Below are 22112 nucleotides of genomic sequence, written 5' to 3'. Positions count from 1 at the left end.
AGGAAGGTTTAAAAAGTCCTGATGTCCACACCCTAAGTCAGAAGCCCTGAGGGGAGGATCCAGGTATTCTCATGCAGAGGCCATGCCTGTCTATGTGGGAAATCCTACGAATCTATAGAAAGCAGACACCTAGGGAGTCCAGCAAATCTCGGGTGCAAGATAAACACACAAAAACCTGTTTCCACCTCCTGGAAATGAACATATAGACACAAAAGTTAAAAATATGTACTGTTAACAATGGCTTAAAAAGTGAAATACTTAGGTTTAAATCTAACAAAATAGGCAAGGACTTGTATGCTGAAAATTACAAAACATGATGAAATCAAAGATTTAAATAGACATGCCATGTTCACAGATTGTTAGACACAATAAAGATATCAATTCTCCTCAGATTAACATACAGGTTGAATGCAGTTCCTATCAAAATCCTCAAAGATATTTTGTAGATGTAGACAAGGTTATTCTAAAATCCATATAAAAATTTATAGCAAAAATATTTTGAAAAAGAATAAAGTGAGAAGAGGACTCTGTCCACCTGATTTCAAGATCTACTATATAGCTATGTGAACCAAGAGTGCAATGCTGGCAGAGGGACAGACACACAGACTGACAGAGCCGAGAACACCATGGGAACAGGACCACGCAAATATGCCCAGCTGACTTTAAGGTGCAAAAGTAATTCAATGGAGGAAGGACAACCTTTCAACAAACGGTGCTGGAGCAGCTGGACAGCGATACGCTAAAAAAAAGAACTTTAGCCTAAGTCTTACACATTATACAAAAACTAACGTGGCTCACATACATACTTAAATGTAAAACTATAAAACTTTTAGGAAAAAACAGACCACCTTTGGGATCTAAGACTACGTAGAGTTTTTAAATGCGACACTAAAAGCAAGAGTCTATAAAGGAAAAATCAGTAAAGTGGACTTTATCAAAACTGAAAACTTTTGCTCTGTATAAAACCCCAAGAGGGTGAAAAGATGGCCGGGCACAGTGGCCCACATCTGTAATTGTAATTTGGGAGGCTGAGGCAGGCAGATCACTTGAGCTCATGAGTTCGAGACCAGGTGTGGGCAACATGGTGAAACCCCATCTCTATAAAAAATTAGCTGGGCGTAGGCCAGGCATGGTGGCTCACGCCTGTAATCTCAACACTTTGGTAGGCTGAGGCAGGCGGATCATCTGAGGTCAGGAGTTTTGAGACCAGCCTGACCAACGTGGAGAAACCTCGTCTCTACTGAAAATACAAAATTAGCCGGGTGTGGTGGTGCATACCTGTAATCCCAGCTACTCAGGAGGCTAAGGCAGGAGAATCGCTTGAACCCGAGAGGCGGAGGTTGCAGTGAGCCGAGATTGTGCCATTGAACTCCAGCCAGGGCAACAAGAGCAAAACTCCATCGCAAAAAATAAATAAATAAATAAAAATAAATTTAGCTGGTCGTGGTGATAGTCCCATCTACTTGGAGAGCTAAAGCGGGAGAACTGCCTGAGTCCAGGAGTCAAGTACACAGCGAGCCAAGACTATGCCACTGCACTCCACCCTGGGTGACAAAGTGAGACTCTGTCTCAGAAAAAAAAAGGGGGGCGGGTAGGGATGAAAAAGATAAGCTACAGACCAATGCAAACCAAAAATCCCATAAAGTAATCTCAAAACAACTCTCAAAACTCAACAGAAAAAACAATCCAATCAGAAAAGGGTGAAAGACAGGGATATTCCACTGCAGGGGAACACAGGAGGTGTCCATCACTGGGAAATGCAAATGAAAAACCACCGTGAGGCATCACGACACACCTGTTGGAGCGGCTGAAGTAAAAACACGACACCACCAAGTGCTGCGGAGGATTCGGGGAACTGACCATCCTAGGTTGCTGGTGAGGACGTAAGGGTTTGACGGTTTAAAAAACGAAACATGCAACAACCCTATGGCCGAGCATTTACACTCCTGGAAAACTAATCTTTACACAGAAACCTGTACATCAATAGTCGTAGCAGCTTTATTTGGAACAGCCCCAAACTGGAAACATCCCAGGTGTCCTTCATGGGAGCAATGTGTACACCACGGAATACCACTCAGCAACAAAGAGGAGGAAACTGTTGACACACACATACAACACCTGGATGATCTCCCGAGAAGGACACTGAGTGGAAAAAGACAATCCCACCAGGCGCGGTGGCTCACGCCTGTAATCCCAGCACTCTGGGAGGCCGAGGCAGGAGGATCACGAGGTCAGGAGATCGAGACCATCCTGGCTAACACGGTGAAACCCCGTCTCTACTAAAAAATACAAAAAAACTAGCTGGGCGAGGTGGTGGGCGCCTGTAGTCCCAGCTACTTGGGAGGCTGAGGCAGGAGAATGGCGTGAACCCGGGAGGCAGAGCTTGCAGTGAGCTGATATCGCGCCACTGCACTCCAGCCTGGGCAACAGAGCAAGACTCTGTCTCAAAAAAAAAAAAAAAAACCCAAGTGCTTACACACTATGCTCCCATTTATACAACATTCTTGACATGACAAAATAAGAGATGGAATGATTAGTGGTTGCCAGGAGTTAGGGGTGGCGGGAAGGGAGATCCCTGTGGGGATGGGACTTCTTTATCGTGATTGCAGTGGCAGTTACACAGATGTACATATGACACATGATTTGGGACTGTCCACCCACACTGCACCAGTGTCAAAGTCTTGCTTGGAATACTGCATTACAATCACGTAAGATGTAACCACGGAGGGAAACCAGATGAAGGCTGCGTGAGGCCCTTATCTTTACAACTTCCTATATTCTGAAATTAGTTCAAAATATAAAGTTAGGAAAAAAGAAAGCAACAGCTCTAAGTGCAGCATGACATCCTGGATTGGCTGCTACAGCAGAAAAAGGACATTGGGGAAAAATGGTAAAATCCAAATAAACTCTAATAGTACAATTGCACCAATGTTAATTTTTTAGTTTTGTTGAATGTACCAAGGTTATATGTAAGATGTTAACATTAGGGGAACCTGGGTGAAAGGTGTATGAACCTCTTCTGTGAACCTGGGCATGGTGGCTCACGCCTATAACCTCAACACCTTGGGAGGCCGAGGCAGGAGGATGGCTTGAGCCTAGGAGTTCGAGACTAGCCCAGGCAACATAATGAGACCCTAGCTCTACAAAAGATTAAAAGAATTAGCTGGGTGTGGTGGTGCATACCTGCAGTCCCAGCTACTCAGGAGGGTGAGGTGGCAGGATGGCCTGAACCAGGGAGGTCGAGGCTGCAGCAAGCTGTAATCACACCACTGCACTCCAGTCTGGGTGACCGAGCAAGATCTTGTCTCAAAAAATAAAAATAAAAAATAAAATAAATAAAAAATTGCAAACTCTGATGCCCAGACTCTGATTAAATCACAAGCTTTGGTGACAGGTCCAGGTATTTTTAATTTGCCAGATGATTCTGATGTGCAGCCAAGGTTAAGAATCACTGTTCTTAGCTCACACCTGTAATCCCAGCACTTTGGGAGGCCAAGGCGGGCAGATCACCTGAGGTCAGTTCGAGACCAGCCTGGCCAACATGGTGAAACCCTGTCTCTACTAAAAATACAAAACTTAGCTGGGTGTGGTGGTGGGCACCTGTAATCCTAGCTACTCAGGGGGCTGAAACAGGAGAATGGCTTGAACCTGGGAGGTGGAGGTTGCAATGGGCCAAGATCGCGCCACTGCACTCCAGCCTGAGCGACAGAGTGAGACTCCGTCTCAAACAAACAAAAAAATAATTTTCTGGAGACAGGATTTTAATGCATCCGTTTCCAAACTGGGCTTGCTCTCACAGTTGATTCCTTGAGGACAATTTCTAAGCAAGCATACCACTGTTCTTTTGACCTTCAGTCCCATTTTTAAGGGTCCAAATTCCTTTGAGAAAAGTTCCAGAAATCCTCCTCCCTCCCTACCCAATCTATGATCCTATGTCCTGTGATGCCCGTTTCCACACAGCTGAAGAACTACGGAAGGAAAATGTAGTAAATGAGAAGAAAAAGACAAATGCCTTCCTGTTCCCACTTCTCTAAAACCCCACAGCTAGGAACAGAAAAAAACGAAAAGACTTGAAATGTTCTAAAGATATAACAAAAACTGATTTTTTTTTTTTTTAAAAGAGGATCCACCTGGTTCCTAAACCCTCCCTCGCTGCTCTCTGCACATCACAGCCGCACAGCACCTGCAGGGAGGCCGTGGCGAGGTGCGGAGCAGGTGCAACAGGCAGCTACACTCCCGGGGGCCACACAGTGGAGAGAAGATTCGATGCAGCATGACGATCCCTTCCTCCCAGGCGTGACCTCTTCTCAGAACACAGGAACTGACAACGCTGTGGGTGGCAACTCAGCAGGTGGGCAGAGAAGCAGAAAGGAGCCCTCAGCACCGGCCAGCTCTCAGGATCAGAAGAGCAGCCTCCAGGGAGGGTGCAGGGCTACAGGGACAGCCTATGGGCAGCGGAGCTTCTGGTTTGGCACATGGGAAAGGCTGGGGCACATGCTCTGAAACATGACACTGTTAGGGAAGCCAGAAAGGACGCCATGGACAAGGCCATCGATTTGAACCCCCAGCCAAAATGGGTGCGCTCGGCCTGCTCAAAAAGTGCTGCCAGCAGCGACAGGTTGGCAAATTAAAAGCAAATGAGTACAGGTCACGGCCACATAAAGGCAGTAACTGCACTCACAAGGTGGCTCGGCCCGAAGAGGTCTGAATCTGAATACGCCACACGGTCCCAGCCTCGGGGGAGAAGGGGAAGGCTGGGCCCTGGGGACTAGAGATGATGGCATTCCTTTCCTTCCTTCGTGACGCGGGCCTGGAGGGCTGTGCCCTGGTGACTCCTGTCTCCTAAAGGAGGGCAGGACCGGCTGAACGATCCAGGCACTGATGTCTAGTTCTGAGGACACCCAGGACCCGCATCTACAAGGGCCATCTAAAACGTGGCCTGGAGGAGATGGGGGCAGGCGGGCACGAAGCTTCTGCTCAGCTCAGTCCAGCTCCCCACGTGCTCATCTGTTCCCCAGATCTGGGGCTGCCTAGTGAGCAGTTAAACACCTGGGTTCCGCCCGGGGCTGCCTTCCACCGGGATGCCGGGCCTGCTGTGGCTGGACCCTACAGAAGACAAGGGAAGGAAAATTCACATCAAAGCTGGTAAAGGGACCTGTCAAAACCAAGTGCCAAATCCTGTGTGGGACAGGAAGGGGCAGCTAAGACAGGGGCTTCAGGAGGCCTTGGGAGGTATCAGAGCAGAGCCAGGAGCGATCGGTTAGCAGATGGTCAGCCAACAGATGCCTTCCCTGGGACATGGGGGAAGCTGGGGCTGTGGATTTCTTGCCCCAGGGGGTCCCAGGTCATTATACTAAACAAGAGGCACCTTCCCGGGACAACACAGCACCCCGTGCTGGAAGGAAGCACCATTTTCCACAGTGGAAGAGTCTCGTGACCCCTCCTGTCTTCCAGAAGGATGGAAGGGAGCACCCACCCCGCACCCCTGGAGAAAAAAGGCCCCCAGCCCGGGGAGCCGTGGGCTCTGCTCCTCTCATAGCTAAAGAGCCAGGAGAGGAAAGTGAAGGGGCAGGGAGAGGGAAGATATTTACCTTGGGTGTGCTCTGAAAACAAAAAACGCGCACTAGTCCACAGTCATTTATCAACTGCAGTTTCCAACTGTGCCAAAGAGGGAAAGGTCTACTGGGAAGGCTAAAGAGAGCAGAGAGAGAAAGAAGAGGAGAAGCTATTGAGCAGAAATGGCTGTGCCTCTCGGCTCCAGGCAGCACCATGGAGAGGGCCGATTCCCCAAGCAGGGGAAGCCAAGGGGGAGCGGGCAGCTGCAGTGCTGGCGCTGAACTGCCCCACAGCCTGCGGCTCAGGACGGCCGGCTGAGGGAGCGGGCAGCACAGCATGGAGGGCTCACAGCATGGGGGCCGCCTTTCCCTCGGCGATACAGTTCCACAGAGAACTGATGCGGAGGACCTACCCAGGGTTTGAAATGGTAGGTCAGGGGTCAGACAACCTTTTCTGTAAAAGGCCGATATTTCTAGTTTTTGTGGGTTATATGGTCTCTGTCACAGCTACTCAGCTCCACTGCTGTAACTCAAAGGCAGCCACAGCAATCCACAAACCGATGTGTGGGTTCTCACAAAACTTCATTCTCAAAAATAGGCTGCTGGCCAGATGTGACCCTTGTACCACCATTTGCCAACCCCTGCTGTGGGCAATTTAAAATTATTGTGTCTTCCAAGTCTCAAAAAAGGCACTTCTCTGTTGGGCGTCTAGTGCCAAGGTCCCCAGAAACTGGTTCTCATCTGCACAATTTAAGCAGTGCCCCACCGAAATCTCCAGGTGTGCAGCGGCCCTACGCTCCTCTGGACAGTCAAGTGCCAAGCTCACAGGACAAAACGCAGGACAAGCCGAGTTCAGGCAAGAAACAGAAAGACAGCAGGCCAGCCTCACTGGAGCAACTGTCAGGTTGTACTTAGGTGAAAATAACCAACATTGTGTCTAGAGAATAATAATCTATTACCAAGAGGAAATGCCCCACAAAGCCACTATAAACTCTTCTCTTACAGGACGGCCCAGTGAAGATTTTTTAAAAATCTCTGGGTATATGATATGATGCAATGACGGGAAAAGCATTCTTCTGGGATTAGGTCTGTATCTTCAATACAACATGTACAGTCTGGGCGGCAGTGAGCCAGAAAGGCTCACGTGGGAAAACCAAAACCAAAAGGCTCACACTGTGGAAAACACGCCGCCCCGGCCTCTGAGACTCCAGTGTGACGGGACAGTGTGAACTTCTGTAGAAGGGGCACCCCATACAATAAGAAACCATCGCCGTGGGTAAACACAGAAGCTTCAGCAACCCCAGAAGGTGGGGCACTAGCTGCTCATCCAGCTACTTTGGAGGCTGAGGCAGGAGGATCACCTGAGTCCCCAGTATGAGGCCAGCCTGGGCAACATGGCAAGATCTTATCTCTGAACAAAAAGTACGGCACCATCCTTAGAGAGATCTCTTGAGAAAGAGATGCAGCCCATCCCCAGATCCAAGACTGAAGCAGCACGGCCTCCCCTGCTGCCTTTTTGCCAGCACCGGGATCTGGAGCCCCCAGGGGCTTAGGCATCCACGTGGCCCAGGGTGGGATTTCTGTCCCCTGCATGTCACCTCACAATTCAGAAAGGACTATTAGAAAAACATGTTTGTGCTCTCAAGTGTGGGTCTGAGTAGCCAGAGCGGCTCATGGGAGGCCTACCGGAAGCAGGTCAGAGTGCCTGGGCCTTCCCTCTGGCTCTCATCCCTGCCCTGTAGAACGGGCAGAAGAGCTAGCACCCCTCCGGCCACAGGGAGGTGAGCAGAGTTAGACATGGAAGCTCCTAGCGCAGTGCCCTGGCAGGGGAAGCGTTGATAAGAGCTTATCTTCCTCACGGTGGGGTAGGTGGGGGTGGGAGGAAGCAAGCCTGTAGCTCCCTCCACAGCCTCTCTGGAAGCCCCACCGGCTCTTCCAGGAATCTCAAGTTCAGGCATATCTCTGACCCCAGCGTTAGGAACGCAATCAGAATTAAAGTATCTTCTTGAAAAACAAGAAACCCTTCACCACTCCTACCCACAGCCTACACTTCAGACTCTTTCACCTCCCTCCTTGCAGTGGGGGGATGGGGTTTCATATCCCACAACCTCTACTTCCATTTGCAAAATTTCTTCCAACACAATCTTCCTGCTTGCAGTGGAGCCCTGGATGGGCCACGCTTAAATATTAGTATGAACTGACCAAATTCCTCACAAATGTCCTTCTAGTGTCTAGGATGGTGTCTGCCAGCCACACACCCTCTAAGCCAGGGCCACTGCTGACTCCAAGTGACCTAAGCTTAATCTTAAACGGCCAAAAGAGTGTCTGAACTAAAACTTATTCCCACTTCCCAACAATTCTCTGATTAAGTCAATCCATTCTAAGAGATCCTTGAGAGAAAATATTGACTTAACTATACTCTACTTTAAATACCAGTTAGTCTATAGTTTGGCGTCATCCATGCTATTAAAAATAGCAAGAAGTTCAAGTTGAATAATGACGAATTAAAAAAACAAAAGCAAGAAGGGGGTTGGGCACAGTGGCTCATGCCTATAATCCCAGCACTTTGGGAAGCTGAGGCAGGTGGATCATCTGAGGTCAGGAGTTCAAGACCAGCCTGGCCAACATGGTGAAACCCCATCTCTACTAAAAATACAAAAATTGGCCAGGCGTGGTGGCTCACACCTGTAATCCCAGCCACTCAGGAGTCTGAGACAGGAGAATTGCTTGAACCCAGGAGCCAGAGGTTGCAGTGAGCCGAGATCACACCATTGTACTCCAGCCTGGGTAACAGAGCAACAGAGTAAGACTCCATCTCAAAAAAAAAAAAAGAAGGGAAAAGGATGGGGAGAAAAGAGAGAAAAAAGACAGAGGGCAGGGTAAGCGGCGAAAGTGCAAGTCTGTGTGTGTGAGCTCACGGCCCTTAGGTCCAGACACCGCGCGCGGCGTGCCACTCGGCGCTCACCTGCCGCTGTGGCGGTCTTCTCACCAAGGAGCCTGGTCTGGCTGCCTGGCATAACCTGCAGGTCGGTGTTCTCAGGGGACTGTGGCAGGTTCTGGGCTCGGGTAGCCAGGAGTGCGTTGAGGTACTGCAGCCGCGTAACCTGGAGGATGACAGTGTTACTGGCGGACCCCACTGGTGAAGCGAGACGCAGAAGGTAGGCAGGAAAGGTCACGCCATGCCAGAAGAGGGCAGAGGCACAAGTTTCAGCGAGTTAAGGGAAGAGAAGAGTAACTGAGTCAAGTGTTTTTAAGATTTCGCAGGGAAACTGGGTGCAAAGGTCTGTGTCCCTCAGGATGAGCGGAAGGCCCTGCTCCGGGCCGTCTCAGACCAGCTGATCTAGCCCCCAGTGACACAAAGTCGGCTAAAGTCAGCACCCACGAGCAGCCCAGGCAGTCACCTTGATGAGCTGCAGGTCAGAGAGCGCCCTCACGGTGTAGTCGGGACAATAGGCAGATGAACGAGTGCTGTCACCTGGGTCGGGCTGCAGGTCATGGCGGATGGGCTGGAGCGAGGACACCGGGGACTGGTGAACTATCAAAGGAACAATCAGTGATGGCAGAAGCCAGTGCTGGCAGCTGGGAGCCCCCTCCCCTGGAGGGGACAACTGCACAGCTTCGAAGAGCCACCCCACCAATCGCCCTGGAGAGGTGACGTGTGTGGGAAGCGGGGAGAGGAGAATGAGCACAGGAGGGAGAGGGTTTGCAGGGGTGGAGTGAGCCGCAAAGTCGAGTGAGGAAGAATGCTGCCCTCCCGCCCGGAAGCCCAGGGGCCACACCACCTTGCGGGGCAGTGGGCTCTGGTGGAAGGGAGGCGAGGAGGGGCACTGAGGGCCCAAGCGACAATGGGGGACAGGCTCTGCAGCCTCAACCCTGACCCTCAGCGCCAGCAGGGCCATGGCTTACCTGAGGATGGCACAGTTAGCGCCGACACTCCATAGTACGTGAAAGCCCCATTCTCGAACTTCAGACCCTCCTTCCCGATCTCCACTTCAACCCTGCCCTGGGAGGAGTGGCAAGGAGAGAAACAGGTGCAGCCAGATCAGCTTTCCCATCAGAAGACAGCGAAGGAGAAACCCACCACCTCCACTGTTCGGGGCGGGAGGGCGCGTATCTGCACGCCCCTGCTCCCCTCTTCTCCTAGACCCTGCCCTGGCCTGAGGAAGCAGGAGGGGCTCCAGGCCTGGGACGCACAGCTACCTGCAGGATGAGAATGAAGTAATCCACCGGCTGGCTGCGCTGGTAGAGGTAGTGGTGCGCGGCCAAGCGGTTGCTCTCGTCAAACCTCACTTCCTGGTTGACGCTGGGATGCTTCAGCAGGTGCAGCAGGACCTTCTCAGAGACGCGCAGTGGGCTGAACACATCCACTTCTGCCCGGAGGACAAAAGGGACAGTGTCCACTGGGGCCTAGTGGCCGGTGGAACCACACCCAACGCTGCAGGCGATTTAAAGTTATTCTGCCCAGCAGGGCTCTCCTGAGTGGCCTGTGAGCAGCTGCCCCCACACCTCAACACGAGAGAACTGGGCAGGGGCCAGGTGCGGTGGCTCACGCCTGCAATCCCAGCACTTTGGGAGGCTGAGGCAGGTGGATCACCTGCGGTCAGAAGTTCGAGACCAGCCTGACCAACATGGCAAAATCCTGCCTCTACTAAAAATACAAAAATGAGCCGGGTGTGGTGATGCACGCCTGTAAGCCCAGCTACCTGGGAGGCTGAGGCAGGAGAATTGCTTGAACCCGGGAGGCGGAGGTTGCAGTGAGCCAAGATCGTGCCACTGCACTCCAGCCTGGCTGACAGAGCGAGACCCTGTCTTTTTTTAAAAAAAAAAAAAAAAAAGAACTGGGCAGGGCACCCCACACCTGCCCAGCTGAGAGCTGAGGCCCCTGGCTGTGGCGCACCAGGCATGGCACTGGCCTGGCCCTGCTGTTGGTCGTCTGGCAGAGAGGAGCTGTCTCTCCCATGACCCAAGACGCTGGCAGGGCTGCAGAGAACACACAAGTCCTCAAGACGCGCCGCTTGCTAGGAGTGGGGAGCAGAGTCAGTGTTGGCCCTGGGCGGCCTCCTGACCCATAGGACGGTGAGGAGAGCAGGGGGGGTGGACCACCCTCCCGCCTCACCTCGGGACAGGAAGCGCTGGGTGGCCAAGAGCAGCTGAGGCGAGATTTTTACTTTATATTCATCATCAGACACCTTGAACAAGGAGAACTCCTCCTTCCGCTTGAGAGGGGCCATCAGAGAAGCAGGCTTCCTCCTCACCACAGTGTCTCCTAAGATGGAAGAGGGCGAGCTCAGGCATCAGCCACCTGTCAGGCAACACCACCACACCAAGGGACTGCATCGCCTGCTCCTTCCTACTGAGGCCAGGGGGTCCTCGACGGAGCAGCATCAGAGCCCCAAGGACATGTCTTCAGCACCACTCCCTCCACGGGGCCTGCTCCCACCCCAACCACACAGAGTGAGGGGTGGCTCCCTGCCTTGGAGCTGGCTGAAGAGAACGCTGATATGGTAACAAAGCAGCTCTTATAAAATAGCAGGCATCCCTGACAGGTCACTGGATGTGGACTCTTTTTTTTTTAAATTTAGGCCAGATGTAGTGATTCACACCTGTAACCCCAGCACTTCAGGAGGCCGAGGCGGGAGGATCACTTAAGGCCAGAAGTTCACCACCAGCCTGGCAACACAGAGGCCGTGTCTTTACAAAAAATAAAATAATTAGATAGGTGTGGTGGCATGCGCCTGCAGTCCCAACTGCTCAGGAGGCTGCAGTGGGAGGAAAGCTTGAGCCTGGGAAGTTGAGGCTGCAGTGAGCCATGACTGCACCACTGCACTCCAGCCTAGATGACAGAGCAAGACCATCTCAAAAAAAAAAAATTAAAATTAAAATTAAAAAATAGTAACAGGCCTCTCTGGCCACTGAGAAACTTCTCACTAGAAAGCATGTATTCAAGGATGACCAGTGCAAAAGGGCCGCAATTAACCTGGAGACCCCAGGCCTGTGGCAGTCTCAGGAATGGAACCAGAGATGCTATGTTTGAAAATCGACACATGAGTAAAGCAGTATTTCTGGAAGCATGCGGGACAGGGGGCCCGGCCATGAAGCACGGGCTCTGTGCAGCCCTGCAGACCTCAGCCACCATCCTAACAGGCAGACACTTTTACCGTGAAATCAAGGGCCCGGGATCAGCTGCTTTGGGAAGACTTATTTCCACCCCCTCCCAGTGTCTCAGCCTGGAGTGCAGTGGCACGATCTCGACTCACTGCAACCTCTGCCTCCTGGGTTCAAGCGATTCTTCTGCCTCAGCCTCCTGAGTATCTGGGACTATAGGCGCACATCACCACACCCAGCTAATGCTTGTATTTTTAGTAGAGACGGAGTTTCACTATATTGGCCAGGCTGGTCTTGAACTCCCGACCTCGTGATCTGCCCACCTCCACCTCCCAAAGAGCTGAGATTACAGGCATGAGCCACTGCATCCAGCTGGGAAGACTCTCTTCGTGGCAAAGAATGGGTTCTTTCAGAGGACATTTCTGTAATGTACAAAAGAACCTGCAAAAGCAAAAGCACCTAGGGAGACAGAAGACTGGGAAAGGCCCATGAAGGGCAGAGCTCACTCAGTAATGGAGGAATCTAACAGGACTGCTGCTAACAGAGCCCCAGGCGAGCCCTCCTGCAAGGCGGCTCCCTGCCAGCGCCCAGGCAGGGCTGAGAAGGGGCCTGGCTGTGGATCTTGCTGGGTTTCAGCAGCACAGAGGCCCACTGGCCTCTGACGCAACATACACCTGGGGAAGTGCGCGGGCCCAGCGGAGACGTAACTGCCAAGAGTCTGGACTCACGGTAGTCTTCAGACTCGTCCAGGATCTCGGACCTGATGATCTCCTCGATCACGTCCTCCAGGGTGACCAGGCCCAGGACCTCGTAGAAAGGGTCGCCCTCACCCTCGTTGTTCACCTTCTGCACGATGGCCAGGTGGGACTTCCCTGTAGGGGGAGGACACTCATGGAATAGCTTGCTGGGCCCCCGCATTTTGATTCATCTCCCTCGGGGCCCAAAAGGACATGGTTAACGTTCATGTTCCTACAGCGGGTCAGGCACAGAGCCAGACTCTTTTCTAGGTTTTTACTTAAGACGCCCAGCATGACTATGAGGACTGGCCTTATTTTCACACAGGTTGAAAATGAAGCCCTGGGCTCATGCTTGCTCATCTGCACAAGCCCCCCAGGCAGAGGTGGCAGAGCTGGGATCCAGCTCCAGGTCTGTGCGCCTCCATGCCATGGATGCAGTTCAGACAAGGATGCATCCAGTCGAGAACACAAACGCCGCACACAGCAGCCAGCCTGCACATGCCGGCTAACAAGGGCATGACTCCGGAAACGCAGGCTCTCCGCGACTGTCCACATGGGGCAGCTGAGTGAGGCCACCCAGCCTGACTCTCCTCGGGAGGTTTTCCTTTTTTTTTTTTTTTTTTTTTTCCAGTAAATATATACGCTGTCCATCCTACATAAATGTGAACTGCTTCTTGTCCTTATGATAGAAATGAAAGAGAGATAGAAAGATAGATAGACTGTGTGTATGTGTGTGCGTGTGCGTCTGTGTATCTTTTCCTTTTCCTAATTCTTAGAGCTGCCCATTAGGGTCTGTGAACCAGGGGATGAGACGCGTGGCAGCTGACCACTCAGGAGTCAAGCTGTGCAGGGGGAGGAGCACCAGGCTGATCTTCCGCCTTACCCTGTATGTCTTTCTCAGGTTAGCTTCCTGTTTGGTTTGTCTGCTTAGTGAGGGAATGTAAACTTGGAAAAAAGCCCAAGTCTCAGAGTGTTGGGGAATGCTGGGGAGGCTTCAGGAATTTACTGTGTCAGGTAAGTGCTTTTCATCCACACTACTTTAGACCCGTCTGAAAAAACCAGAACGCAAGCCACCTAAGTAATTTAAAATCTGAACGGCTGCGTTAGAAAAGTCAAAACAAATACATAAAATTAAGTTTTATGTTGTAAGTAACCCAATATAGTTAAAATAGCATTTCAACATGTAATCAATCCAAAAAATAAACAGACATTTCGTCTATTTTGCACTCTCTGAATCTGGTGTGTTTTATGCTCACAGCACATCACAACTCAGACTCCACCTTTAGGTACCATAGCCCCAGGTGGAGGGGGCTGCCGGCCTGGACTGCACAGGGCTAGGACAGGGGGATGGGAGCAATTCATCCAGCCAGGCCCTCCTTTGTCACTAACGGAAACACTGAGGGAAACTGGCCTGGACCTGCCTGTGACGGGGACCTGCTTCAAGACTCTTTTGGGAAATCAAAAAGTCAAGTTGACGTTGTGTGGATCATACTTTACATCCCGTGGGCTTGATTTAAAAAAGCACAGTTCCCCAGGATGCTTGCATTCGCCGGGACAAAAAGTTGGAAATGGCGACACGAGTCGTCTCCCCGCTTTCCGGGAGGAAAGGCTAGGGCCCCTGGAGATGGCCACTCAGCCCTGCTGAACCGCATTTCTAGACACCACCTAACCCTCGGTGCTTGTGCTGGGTGCCGTCTCTATGTGGGCCACGGCTGCCCCGCCAGAGTACAAACCTGTCAGGCCAGGCCAGGAAGGCCACGTGCGACTTGTGGTTTTGGTTAATGTCTTGGATTCCAGCACCAAAGCCCAGGATCTAAATGGCCACCTCAGCCCAGAGAGGCCTCATCTCGACTCCCTTCTCCCAGGAAGCCAGCCCCTTTGACAGGTTTCCTACAGAAAGGGACTCACTCCTTTGCTTTCAAACTTCTCTAGAACAAGGCACACGATTCTCCATTTCCTGCCACAGTGGGATGATTCTACCACGAACAGAAGAAAGCAGGCCCTGGAAGATCCCCCGGAACAGTGGTTGTGTGACTGAATCCCAAGAAGAACGTCTCAGAGGTCTAGATGGCAGCCAAAGATGGCAGCAGGGGGACAGAGCAAGGGCAGCTGGAGGGACTCAAGGTCACCTCTCATGTGCTGAGCCACCAGAGTGGAACCACTCACACCGACACCGGCCCGCGGGCCAGCTCCACGGGGCCACGCACACCGACGCCCTCCCGCGGGCCAGCTCCACGGGGCCACGCACACCGACGCCCGCCCACAGGCCAGCTCCACGGGGCCACTCACACCGACGCCCACCCGCGGGCCAGCTCCATGGAGCCACAAGCACTGATGCCCGCCCACAGGCCAGCTCCACGGAGCCACGAGCAGCTGTGACAGTGTGTCTTGCCAACATCAAGCAGAAAGTCCTGGAAAAGTTTCAAGTGTAATTTTAGTTAGCAGGCTCCAGGGTATCCCAGTTATTTCAATGCCAAAGTACCCTTTCATAATGCCCAATTTCTATGATGTTAATAACAGTTGGAGTGTAAGTTCCTCCACCCTCTCTCTTCTGTTTTCTAAAGCACCTGGGTGAATGAATGAATACTGTGAGAAAGACAAACGTAGCGTGCTGACGCTCCTCACGCTGTCGGAGCTGCTCAGACTCTTTTCAGCATCCTGGCAATCATCTGGCTCCCGACAGGAAACCAGAGCTCGGTTCCTTTAAAGCAGAGACTGCAGCTGAGCATGGTGGCGCACACCTGTAATCCCATCTCTTTGGGAGGCTGAGCTGGGAGGATCGCTTGAGGCCAGGAGTTCGAGACCAGTCTGGGCAACAGAGGGAGACCCCAATCGCTACATAAAATTAAAAAATAGCTGGGTATGGTGGTGCTCACCTGTGGCCCCAGCTTACTCAGGAGGCTGAGGTGGGGGGATTGCTTGAGTCCAGGAGGCACAGGCTACAGTGAGCCACGATCACATCACTGCACTCCAACTCGGGTGACAGAGCAAGACTCTGTCTCAAAAATAATAATAATAACGTTCTTGGCCAGACGCGGTGGCTCACACCTGTAATCCCAGCACTTTGGGAGGCCAAGGTGGGCAGATCACAAGGTCAAGAGATCGAGACTATCCTGGCCAACACGGTGAAACTCTGTCTCTACTAAAAACACAAAAAAATTAGCTGGGCGAGGTGGTGGCGCCTGTAGTCCCAGCTACTCAGGAGGCTGAGGCAGGAGAATCACTTGAACCCAGGAAGCAGAGGTTGCAGTGAGCCGAGATTGTGCCATTGCACTCCAGCCTGGCAATAGAGCAAGACTCCATCTCAAAATAATAATAATAATAATGTTCTTTTGTACATTAAGGTCCCTGACTTAACCATGGTTCAAATTACAATTTTTCAAATTTGATGGTTCAAAAGCAATATGTATTCAGTAGAAACTGTACTTCAAACACATATAACCATTCTGCTTTCACTTTCAGTACAACAGTCAATAAATTACATGTGATACTCAACACTTCATTTTTTTTTTTTTTTTTTTTTTTTTTTGAGACGGAGTCTTGCTCTGTCGCCCAGGCTGGAGTGCAGTGGCCGGATCTCAGCTCACTGCAAGCTCCGCCTCCCGGGTTTACGCCATTCTCCTGCCTCAGCCTCCCGAGTAGCGGGGACTACAGGCGCCCGCCACCTCGCCCGGCTAGTTTTTTGTGTTTTTAGTAGAGACGGGGTTTCACCGTGTTAGCCAGGATGGTCTCGTTCTCCTGACCTCGTGATCCGCCCGTCTCGACCTCCCAAAGTGCTGGGATTACAGGCTTGAGCCACCGCGCCCGGCCAACACTTCATTTTAAAATAGCTTTGTGTTAGCTGACTTTGCCCAACTGCAGGCTAAAGTAAGCGTTCTGGGCATGTTCAAGGTGTGCCAGGCTGAACTATTTTGTTTGGTAGGTTAGAGGTATCAAACACATTTTTGACTTAAGGTATTTTCAACGTACAGTGGGTTTATCGGGACATAACCCCATTTGTAAGTCAAGGAGCAGCTGTCCAAGTTATTTATTACTGCTCCGAAGCACTCACTCTTCCTGGTGACGTCTGCACAAAATAATCAGCATGTCATCTCAAGTTGGCACTGACTGAGGGGCGCCTTGCTGGGGAGGTTACCTCGCCCCCAGACTGAAGTTCCCTAGCAGACGGAGCAAAAGAAACAAGAGCTGGAATGAAAGCTGCCAAGATGGCAGGGACTCCAGCTCCAGGAAATTCAGAGGCTCATACGCTTGGCAGAGAGACGGGAAGGGAATCGATTTTTAAAACTTCACACACCACAAAAGCTGCAATATGCTCTTTGTTCCTAAGCCGAGGAATGCCTAAGAAGGTTAGGAAGGACAAAAAGGACTTTAACACAGAAAAAATATATTTGCCAAAGGACTGCACTGAACTAGAGAAGCAGAGAAAAAAGCTCTGGGATGTCACCAGAAAGACATGGCCGTTCTGCCCAGGAATGGCCCTCACTCACCACAGGAGAGGGGAAGTCAAGGGGGATTAAAAAGCTCCTCATTCAACTTCCAGGTTCCAAAAACCTCCCCCATTGTCTTCCAAGGGGATCCTGTTCAGCGTGCTGTCAGGCAGCTTTTAGAAAGGTCTGTTTCAAGCAGAGGGACTCATCCCCAAATCCTCCTGCACCGGGCTGCTTGTGACCCGCCTGCAGGCCACCCAGCCCAGAACAGGAGCAGCCTGGACCCTGGCCTTTCTAATTTCCTTCCTAGCTACATTTCCACCTGCACTTCAATCTGAACCTGCTCCACTTGCCCATCTTAAAACCAAACAGCAGAGGGCCTCCTCCCCTGCCCCAGTCCTCTGCCGGTCACTGCTCTCTGCAGCCACGCTCTGTGGAGGGCTGTCTACATTGGTTCTGGTACCTTTCCACACCTCATTCATTCCCCAAATGGCTCCCTTGCCGCGGCACCAAATCTGCTCTTGCAGAGGTCAACGGTATCCTGTTTGCTGGCCTCCTCTCCTGTCATTCCCGTTCCCTGCGAAAGGGGTCTCTTCCCTTAGCTTCCAGGACATTCCACATCTCGGGCTCTTCTCTTTCCTTGGTCTGGCCTCCTCCTGGCCAACTTCCCCTGGGCTTTGCTTGCCCGGACACACCTGTGCTCCTGGGAGGCTGAGGCTCTCTGCCTGCCTCCCGTGACTGGAGAGAGACTCCTATTCTGCCTCCCGCTTGCAGTTCACATCAACCGCCTGCTAGGAGTTTGCCTCTTGGGACGTTGCACTGACACAAATTCAACGGCCAAAACCTGCTCCCCACGCCTGGCCCTTAGTGAAGGTGCACCGCCACCACACAGCCAGAAATCCGGGCCTCATCCTCAGCTGCTGCTCCTTGTTGACAGCCCCGCTGCCAGACACCAATCTTCCTAATTCCATCTCTGCTGCCCTCTTGGGGCTCCTCTCCAGGCCTGCCATGCACCTTGTTCAGGTTATCATCCCCTCTCACCTGGATCCCTCACACCGCTGGTCTCCACAATCATCACTGATCTGTAAAAATAACTGACGCTGGCCGGGCGCGGTGGCTCACGCCTGTAATCCCAGCACTTTGGGAGGCCGAGGCGGGTAGGTCACGAGGTCAGGAGATCAAGACCATCCTGGCGAACACGGTGAAACCCTGTCTCTACTAAAAATACAAAAAAATTAGCTGGGCGTGGTGGCGGGCACCTGTAGTCCCAGCTTCTCGGGAGGCTGAGGCAGGAGAATGGCGTGAACCCGGGAGGCGGCAGAGCTTGCAGTGAGCGGAGATCGCGCCACTGCACTCCAGCCCTGGGTGACAGAGCGAGACTCCGTTTCAAAAAAAAAAAAACTGAGGCTGCTACTTGATGCTCCTGGCCCTGGTGATCAAGTCCAAGCTCCTTACACAGCACACAACCCCACCCCACCCCCACCCCCGCCAGGGGACATCCTGCCTCTAGGCTCCTTCCCAATGAACAGGAACATTTTCGATTCTTCCCCAAGTGGAATCCCCAACCACCCTGGACCAAGCTCATCCACTGCATCTGAAAGACAAGACCACGGCAGCCAAGATCCTGACCCTGAGGGTTTGGAAAATGAAAGACCACTTTCACCAGCCTCATCCTGAGCATCACGACCAACTACAGAAGTCGCCTTTAGTTCTGAATGGAGCAACCCTTCCATCTCCACTGCCCCAAATCTCTGCTTGGTGACTGCTCAACTGTTGAAAGCAGCAGCTGGCTGAAGCCAGACACCAGAGTGAGCGTTTTCTTAAAGAATCTAGAAACGTGAGGGCTTAGAACACCAAAGGGACAGCTACAATCTTCCACGTTTTCCCTAAAAAGAAGGAAGTCTGGTGACCTGCCTGGAAGAAACGGAAATCTGCACTTCCAGGTTCACCCCTTGCTCCTGGACTGGCAAACGGCTCACCTACCAGCAGAGCCTGCTAACGCCAAGCACACAGCATGTGCATGCCAAGCACTGGCCAAAGTGCTTGAAGAGTCTCCGCCACTCTTACCCACTCTTATCACTAACAGCAGAGGACCCTGTGCTACAAGAGGCTGAGCAGCCTTCCGGGGCCTGGGAGCAGGCAAGGGCAGGATGGAACCTACTCCGTTGAGTCCAGGGTTGCACTGTTGGCCACCACACCAGGAGAACCACCCCTGCCTCGGGCTCCGGCAGCCCACATGGAGTACTTACCACCACGAGGCTCTGTCTGGACCCAAGCCCAGGCTCCCTCCCCAGGGCAGGGTGGCATGGCCATGTTCTAGGGACACAGCCAGGAGCACCCAACAGTCTCAGAGAATAGTTAGAACTGCCCACCCAGGCCTCCCACCACCCTTCCTGAGCTACAGTCACGACAGTAACTTAGCACCCAGGCCTCCTGCAAGGAGTAAGGGACGAGATGACAGAGAGTGCCCATCAGCTCCTGGCACACAGCAGCGCTCAGTCAGGAGTAGCAGTCATTACCACAAAGCCTGGTCTCCTGCACCGACAGGCCAGGGGCGCTCGACAGACAGTGCCAGAGACGTCCTGCCACAAATACCAGGAGGCTTTGCCACTTCTTGGTCTCACAGCAGACAGCCTTTAGGGTCAAGCCCATCCACCACCCTGGGGTGCCCCCACCCTCACCCTACAGGAGTGCAGGTGTGAGAAGCATGGCTGTTGGCCAAGGTGTGAGCACCAAACTCTGGGGAGCACCCCTAAGGATGACGCTGGGGAGGACTACAGAGGAAACCACACCTTCACATCTGGAGAGAATTGGTTTTACCTTCAATCTCCGAACTGCTCAGATAAAACACAGTGAAAGGAGGGATGAAAATGTGGAGTGGGCCGGGCACGATGGCTCACGCCTGTAATCCCAGCACTTTGGGAGGCCGAGACCGGCAGATCACGAGGTCAGGAGATCGAGACCATCCTGGCTAACACGGTGAAACCCCGTCTCTACTAAAAAATCCAAAAAACTAGCCGGGCGAGGTGGCAGGCGCCTGTAGTCCCAGCTACTCAGGAGGCTGAGGCCGGAGAATGGCGTGAACCCGGGAGGCGGAGCTTGTAGTGAGCTGAGATTCAGCCACTGCACTCCAGCCTGGGCGACAGAGCGAGACTCCGTCTCAAAAAAAGAAACAAAAAAAAAACAACAAAAAAAGAATGCTCTGAAGGAAACATCACATGTTCAGTCAATTTGATGTTACATGTGTGCGGGCCACAACGTGCCAGATACCTGGAGACTACCCTCTTCTCTGTGTTCTTCGATTTTTTTTTTTATTTTTATTTTTTTTGAGACGGAGTCTCACTCTGTCGCCCAGGCTGGAGTGCAGTGGCCGGATCTCAGCTCATTGCAAGCTCCGCCTTTCAGGTTCACGCCATTCTCCTGCCTCAGCCTCCGGAGTAGCGGGACTACAGGCGCCCGCCACCTCGCCCGGCTAGTTTTTTGTATTTTTTAGTAGAGACGGGGTTTCACTGGGTTAGCCAGGATGGTCTCGATCTCCTGACCTTGTGATCTGCCCGTCTCGGCCTCCCAAAGTGCTGGGATTACAGGCTTGAGCCACCGCGCCCCGCCTCTAGTTTCTATCCAAACATTTGGACCTGCTACAAAGACAAGCACACAGAAACACTGGGAGAGGGGAAGAGCTGGCGGATTACAGCCAAGCGGACACACCCCTCCCTGCAAATAGGATGTGTGTAGGGGTGCCATCCTGACGCGGGGGTTAAAGTGTTCGCTGTCTGCAGGATTCCTCCCACTCTGATGGATGGCCTTTAAGTATTTCAAAAGGTGATTCCAACCTGCAAGGCCAATACCGTCTTGAAAAGGGACCTTAGAGGTCTCACCACTCGCCACGGGGGTGAGACCCTTTCCTGAAGGCTTTCATAACTCTCCATCCCTTTTCAGGGAGAGGGCACTGGCACAGGCGTCCCCTGCACCATGCCTGGGATGTTACCTCGCTTGAACTCCTCCAGGACAGCGTCCAGCTTGGTGTCGTTGAAGACGAAGTGGAGCGGATGGTTGTAGAAACGAGTGATGGTGCTGAGCGGCGTGCAGTCTTCGGGATCCACGAAGGCCAAGTCCTTGAGGTAGAGCATGTCCACGATGTTGGAGCGCTCCTCCTCGTACACGGGAATGCGCGTGTGGCCGCTCTGCATGATGCTGGCCAGGACGCCGAAGTCCAGCACGGTGCTGGCGTCCAGCATGAAGCAGTCTTCGAGGGGCGTGAGCACGTCCTCCACGGTCCGGCAGCGCAGCACGCCCTTGCTGAGATCGCTGTAGGGGTCACCACCACCGCGCGCCAGCTCCAGCACCCGTTCCCGCAGCCGCCCGGGCCGCGCTGCCAGCTCCAGCAGCTGCCCCACGGGCAGCGCCACGGGCAGAGTGAGCAGGACGGCCAGGCGGCTGAGGCCAAGCGCGCGCGGCGCCAGCACCAGCGTCCAGCGACCGCTCACGGCGGCCGGCACCACCTCGCCCACCAGGAACACGAGCCCCGCGCTGCCCAGCACAGCAGGCACCGCACGCTGGCCGGCCGCGCGGTACAGCAGCACTGCCAGCGCCGCCTGCGCCAGGCTGGCCAGCAGCAGCAGCGCGCCCAAGGCGCAGCCGGCCCAGCGCCGCGCGGGCTCCAAGCGCCGCGCCGCCGCACGCTCCGCCTCCGAGCCGCTCTCGCGCAGCACCTGCACCTCCGCCGGCGCCAGCGCCAGCGCGCTCAGCTGCAGGCCGCGCGCCAACGCTGCCAGCGCCAGCAGCCCGGCCGCCCCCAGGCCCAGAGCCCAGGGAGGCGCCGCCTCCTCGGCCGCCCCGCCACCCGGCTCCACGCGCACCGCCAGCAGCGCCGAGTGCGGGCGCACGGCCTCGGCCCGCAGGCGCAAGCGCAGCAGCGCGCGCCACTCGCCCGCGGGGGCGGCCGCCTCCTCCCGGCAGCCCGCCCCCTCGGGGGCCACCCAGGACCAAGAGCTGTTGGCGAAGCCCGGGCCAAAGAGGCGCAGGAGGAAGGTGGCGTCCGGCGTGTCCCGCGCCGCCCCTCCGCGTACCCACCCCGCGCCCGCCGTTCCATCCTCCTCCAGACAGAAGCCCAGCACTCGCGGGCCCGGCGCGGCGTCCCCCGCGGCGTCGCCCAGGCAGAGCGCGGCGAACAACCAGCCTAACAGACCCGCCGCCGCTGCCGCCGCCGCCATCGCCTGCCGCCCCCTCTCGGCCTCTCGCGCAGCCTACCCCGCTCGCCCCGCGCCTTCCCGGGCCAATCGTTGCCG

The 22112-nt window shown here is 53.6% G+C and overlaps 1 protein-coding gene across 3 annotated transcripts; it reads right to left on the bottom strand.

Moving 5' to 3' along the window:
• Positions 1-1974: 1974 nt before the first annotated feature.
• Positions 1975-22053, bottom strand: CNNM3 (cyclin and CBS domain divalent metal cation transport mediator 3). 3 transcript variants are annotated; one of them, XR_500296.3, is made up of 9 exons: positions 20813-22053; positions 12389-12532; positions 10672-10821; positions 9756-9925; positions 9462-9558; positions 8957-9090; positions 8521-8659; positions 5592-5691; positions 4640-5106 (listed from the first exon to the last, which is right to left on the bottom strand). XR_500296.3 is itself a non-coding variant. In XM_008008035.3 (8 exons), the coding sequence occupies exons 1-8, from the start codon at positions 22035-22037 to the stop codon at positions 5042-5044; spliced, it is 2124 nt and encodes a 707-aa protein (XP_008006226.2). In that variant the 5' UTR covers positions 22038-22053; the 3' UTR covers positions 1975-5041. The 3 variants fall into 3 exon arrangements, 2 of the variants coding, with proteins under 2 accessions (XP_008006226.2, XP_008006230.2); XM_008008035.3 differs by lacking the exon at positions 5592-5691 and having other exon boundaries at positions 1975-5106; XM_008008039.3 differs by lacking the exons at positions 5592-5691; positions 10672-10821 and having other exon boundaries at positions 1975-5106.
• Between the last annotated feature and the right edge of the window lie 59 nt (positions 22054-22112).

This window comes from Chlorocebus sabaeus, chromosome 14 (genome assembly GCF_047675955.1).
Source record: "Chlorocebus sabaeus isolate Y175 chromosome 14, mChlSab1.0.hap1, whole genome shotgun sequence".
Taxonomy (NCBI): domain Eukaryota; kingdom Metazoa; phylum Chordata; class Mammalia; order Primates; family Cercopithecidae; genus Chlorocebus; species Chlorocebus sabaeus.
This window is presented reverse-complemented; position numbering and strand designations above follow the sequence as displayed.

Bases quoted from the DNA above. Each gene is read 5' to 3' on its own strand.
- CNNM3 (XM_008008035.3), bottom strand. From the start codon at position 22,037: ATGGCGGCGGCGGCAGCGGCGGCGGGTCTGTTAGGCTGGTTGTTCGCC. The intron at 9,926-10,671 runs GTGAGGCGGGAG...TCCTCCGGGCAG, and splicing joins CCAGCGCTTCCTGTCCCGAG to AAGTGGATGTGTTCAGCCCA. The intron at 9,091-9,461 runs GTAAGCCATGGC...TTCCTTTGATAG, and splicing joins GCTAACTGTGCCATCCTCAG to TTCACCAGTCCCCGGTGTCC.